The sequence below is a fragment of the Merops nubicus genome, unplaced genomic scaffold (assembly GCF_000691845.1).
Source record: "Merops nubicus isolate BGI_N331 unplaced genomic scaffold, ASM69184v1 scaffold29793, whole genome shotgun sequence".
Classification (NCBI taxonomy): domain Eukaryota; kingdom Metazoa; phylum Chordata; class Aves; order Coraciiformes; family Meropidae; genus Merops; species Merops nubicus.
In genome coordinates this window covers 1-5080 of record NW_008598782.1, presented here as the reverse complement: position 1 = coordinate 5080, position 5080 = coordinate 1, and the positions used below count along the sequence as shown (strand labels likewise).

Genomic DNA, 5080 nt, shown 5'->3' with positions numbered 1-5080 from the left:
GCCCCCCCACGGCCACCCCCACGGCCATCCCTCGAGGCTCCACGCCCACGGGCAAGATATCGCCAACTGCGCGAACAACCTGAGGTACTTCGGCCCTGCGGCCGCCCTGAGGAGCCCCCTCAGCAACCACGCCCAGAGGAGGATGTCTGGTTCCAGCCCTGACCTCATCTCTGCTGCCATGGAGGCAGATTGCAGGAGGAACCTGGAGAGCAAAGAGAGCAAAGCTGATCGTTGGGAGTGTTGCCAAACGGATGCGTACGATTCGTGTCTGCAGTGCAGGGACGGGGACAGGGGTGAGGTGCAGATGGCCTCTGTTGACAGGGGGGTGAGCCATCCTCAGGCACCAGCCTCTGCTTCCCTCTATGAAAACGCACAGTTCATGGAGAAGATGGAGGAAGAGGAGTTCAGCAACTCAAAGTCAGCGTCCGCCCTCGGCACTCCCCAGCACGTGGCGTCCTCAGTGCTGCCTGGCAAAGCAAGGCCCCTTCAAAAGGTAAGGGCAAAACATAGGGATTTGGAAAAAAAAACAACCCAAACTTGCTCCTCTTCTCCCTCTCCACCCAAAGGAGGTGTGTAGCCTAGGCTAGTGTCTGGAAATAGGATAGTAACAAAGCCATGTTTCCTACACACGTACCTGTACGACTTTATCTTAAAGAAATCATGCCTCTCAGAACTCTGCTTTGTCATCTGGATGTACTTTTAAAGTCAATTTTATTGAGAAGTACTGAAGGCACTTTAGTGCTAATAACAAAGGCTGTCAAATATGGTTTTGGTAGGGCCTCATTCTGTTGCTTGCAGTTTAGGAGGTTTTTGTTTGAGCTGAAACTTCATCTACTGAATTTTTGTTCTTGAAACCATCTCAAAATGTTTTGGAGCCTTTCTCAAAACAAAGGAAAGGGTAAATAGATTATTTGGTGGTGTTAAGTGCTGTGTAACAGTTTCATTGAGAAATTGTAGTGCTGCTGTGCCTGGAAAGGGAGATTCAACATTTGCCATGGTCTCAGGGAGGAGCCTTTTGCTGCACTTGCCAGAAACTGCCCCCTTGACTGAAAGTCATAGTTCAGAGGTATTTTATAAAGATTTTGCAATAACCAAAAAGTTGTTACAGCAGAGTTGTACAGAAACAGTTCTTCCATTCCTCCTGCTTCCAGCCAGGTGGTAGGAGAAGTAAGGGTCAGGCTGGGTGGAGTTCAAAGAGCAGGAGAACTGGGCCTAGGGGGAGAAGTGAATGAGAAGAGTATGAGTATGAGACCAAGAGTATGGTTTGGGCCCAGAATGTAGGGAGGAGGACCTTGGGATGGGATAAAAGCTGGGTCTGAATGAATGATTGGCAGGCTGGATAGGACAGAAGGAAACTAAAAACCAGGAGTGCAGGGAGGTGATTTTGAATGGGAAAAGGTGAATAAAATGGTAGAGAATGGAACAAAGCTCAACTTTTCCTAGTTGGTGAAAGTGGCCAGCAAAGGCTGCATCACCCCCTCATCCTGCTCTGTGATAGGCTCACGTCCAAGAGGGTTGAAGTCCTAAAGCCAAGAGTGCCAGATCAGCTGAATAATTTATGTAGATTTCAGTATGATGCTAATTAACTTGATTTGCCTCTGTAACAATTTGGAACCTTATGTACTCAGTGCCTGCTAAAGCATTCCAGTGTCAATCACTCCAGCTTCAGAAACAGCAGCACTAAGAGTGCCTGAAACATTCTCCTGGTAGGAAGATGTCTGAGCCAGTTTTCACTGATACACAGGTTATTTTCTTGCCTAGATTGTTGTAGCCCATTGACACAGTGACTTTGTCCTGGAAGGTCAAGGGACAACCATGTAGCTGAATGTTCTCTCACAAATGTCACACCATCCTTCTCCTTGTTTTCTGCCAGAGTGGTGATGACTCTTCAGAAGAGGAAGAGGGTGAAGTAGACAGTGAAGTGGAGTTTCCTCGTAGACAAAGGTAAAAGGTGAATTCACTCTAATCTCTCTTTGGGGGGACAAAACTCAGGAGAAGTGTCACAGCAGCTGCACACCAGCTGTGGAAGGTGCTGGCAAGAGAACAGAATCTCCTTCAGTGCACCCTGTCCACCCTCCTGTTCCCTCACTATTCTCAGCCTGTTCTGAGCTGTTCTCTCTCACACAGCTTTTCTGCTGCAGGCTGTTGGTAGCACAACTTGGCCACACTTATAAAAATAAGCTGCTGCATCTGTTTCACCACAATCAGACCCTTTGTAGAGCCTTTCAGATGTTGTTTGTTAACTGTTGCTGCAGGGAGGCAGAGTCCAGCACCTTTGTAGTTGAATTCAGATAGGATTGAAGAGCTGGGTGACAACGTGGCTGCTCCAATTTGATGGTGTTGTCTGTAAAATAAGACTTGAAGTTAAAAAAAAAGACTTGTTCCTACCTAAGCCTTTAGCAGGCTTTACAGTCCTGTGCTCAGGGAACAGATGATGGAGTTGGTGCTGTAGCTTTATGAAGGCATCTGCTTGAAAGTGCAGAAGGGATCCAGTGGGCAAATAGGTTAAAGGTTGTTAGGAAAGGAGCAGGGAAGAAAATAAAAGCTTGTCTGTTGTTGTACACATCCATGGCACCCCTGCAGCTTGAATCCTAAATGCCACCTTCATTGCCCCAGCTCCAAGAGCAGGGTAGAATTTGAAAAGGTCTTGTCACACTGAGAAAAGTGTGACAAGAATGGTTAGGGATGGTTTCTGGAGAAGAAGAGATTAAATCCCTGAGAAATCTTTGTCTAACAGGAGGAAAAGTGATCCTAGAGGTGCATGAAATTTTGAGTTATGTGGAAAAAATGGACAGGTTCTTCACATTCATGTTAGGGACACCTAGTGAAGCAAACAGGAGGTTTAAAATGAACAAAAGGAAGTGTTTTTTTTTTCATCCAAAACATGTTTACCTGTAGAGCTCATTGTCAAGGTGTGCTGTGGAAATCAAACCATAAAAAAGTCATGTCTCATATTTAAGGCTGTCGAGCACTGCTGCCCAGGTTTGATCTTCAGCTCAGAAGTCTGATTTGGCACAAACCAGGAGGATGTGCCAGGAGAGAGCAGCTCTGCCTGCACACTCTGGTCCCAGGCTTTTCCCAGCTGATTCCCTCCTGCCTCAGCCTGCAGGCAAAGCACTGGACTAGATGAGGTTTTTTGGCTCATGATTGCTGCTTCTTGGTGGTGTACTAACTTGGAAGACAAATTGCCTGGCCTGGGTTTGGTGTGATGACCTGTTGTGGGTCTTCTGGCATGGTCAGTCAGCTGCTGTTTTGTACTGTTGCTGTTGAGTTCTGGCCAGAGGTGATTCCCACATTCAATAACTGTGAGCTTATTTTTTGAGCACAGGTACCTCAATTCTAGCCTGGCTGTTGGGATCACTGCCAGCTGTAGATATTCCCAGTGGACTTAGCTTGAACAGTACAGCCTTTCTTTGGGAAACAGAGATTGTTAAACAAAAATATATTCCAGGGCAGATCATGGGATGTGAACATGCAGCAGACAAGACCAAACAAGAATGGATGATTTTAAAGATGCAGGTCTTGAACTAAATCATTCAAAAGGTGGTAGATTGCCACAGCTCCAAGAAAAGGCAGCTTAACACATTGCAGAGCTCTTGCTGCCAGCCTTGCCCATCAGTTATGACTCAGCTGGAGGTGTGTTCTTAGGGTGGGAAGAGGCTCTTGAGGAGTTGATGTGAAGCCTTCTCTAGGAATAGGACCTGGTTTGCTCAAAGATGGGTTTGGAAGGAATAAGCCCTTAGCCCAGTGAGGAGAAGCAGGCAGGTGGTATTGAATGCACTCTGCCTGAGCAATACCTGCTAGGGAGAAGGGGAGGGAGCAGCCTGGGCTGCCTGTTACCCTCAGTGTGCCCAATTCTTCTCGTGCTGAACATGCCAATTAAAAGCAGGGGTGGAAGAATCTGCTCTGCATTGCACACTCTCATCAAGGGGAGGTGAGAGGTTTGCCAGGGGAGCTTGGGGGAAGATGTGGCAGTCACTCTGCACTCTCTCCACTGTTAACATGAGGGTGTTGACTGGGGTAATGTCTCAGAAGAAAGCTGCCTGGTCCTCCTGCTTCATCTGAGGAGCAGAGTTGCTCATGTTCAAACTGGCATGCTGGGGGGGTTTGCCAGCTCAGCCTTGCCCTGCAGCGAGGGCAGGGGCAGAAGCGTGTCCACCGAGGAGCTGTGACCTCTTGTAGCTGGCAGGGGGCTCCTGGGGACAGGCTGACCCAGGAGTAGAGTGTGTCAGCACCCAGGAAACTGCTTTTCCTGGAATCAGAGGCACTGGGACACCAACTGAAGCAGTCTCTTGGTTTGCAGACCTCACCGCTGCATCAGCAGCTGCCAGTCCTACTCAACCTTCAGCTCGGAGAACTTCTCCGTGTCCGACGGAGAGGAGGGGAACACAAGTGACCATTCCAACAGCCCGGATGAGCTGGCCACCAAACTGGAAGATGAGCTGGCTGAGAAGCTGGAGGATATGTTGTCCCAGACTCCAGAGATCCCCATTGAAATCTCCACCCAGTCTGATGGGCTTTCAGACAAAGAGTGTGCCGTGCGGAGAGTCAAGACTCAGATGTCTCTGGGCAAGCTTTGCACAGATGAACACAGCTGTGAGGTGAGCTGTAACTTCAGGTATCCCCTTTTCCCTTCCTTCTGTTGAGTACAGGAGGGAAAAAAAAAAAAGGTTATGGAAAGAAATCCTAGGGCCAGAAAGCTGGATGGCTGCCTAGGAAATGCTGTGGTGGATGTAGTGCAGCAAAGCAACTGCTTAAACACTCAGTCTTGTATCTGGCTGGATGAGAAGACAGGGGAAAGGGGCACAACCAAAGCTGAACATAATTTGCCAGTCCAGATGAATGTGATATGCAGAGGCCATCACACTTCCAGTTGCTTTAAGTGGGATAAAAAGTAGCACATAAAGCAGATAGTGAAACGGAATGGCTGTAAACTGCCTGCCTCAGACTTACCCATCAGCAGCCTTGCTGATGGAGCTCCAATGGTTTTCTTCCTTTTACTGCCCTTTGAGTATTTGGGAGGGGTAGGGCAGAGCCTGCTGCACCATCTTCTCCCAGCTCTGTCAGTGTTTGGTAGTGC

General features: G+C 48.3%; 1 protein-coding gene across 1 annotated transcript in view; it reads left to right on the top strand.

The window, feature by feature from the left end:
- MAP3K13 (mitogen-activated protein kinase kinase kinase 13) overlaps nucleotides 1–4618 on the top strand; it is a gene marked incomplete at its 3' end in the record, with an annotated part of 22355 nt that extends 17737 nt beyond the window's left edge. The window contains exons 11-13 of the mRNA XM_008937178.1: nucleotides 7–493; nucleotides 1874–1944; nucleotides 4304–4618. Of these exons, the coding sequence (XP_008935426.1) occupies nucleotides 7–493; nucleotides 1874–1944; nucleotides 4304–4618 (873 nt within the window). The remainder of the gene's footprint in view (nucleotides 1–6; nucleotides 494–1873; nucleotides 1945–4303) is intronic.
- Between the last annotated feature and the right edge of the window lie 462 nt (nucleotides 4619–5080).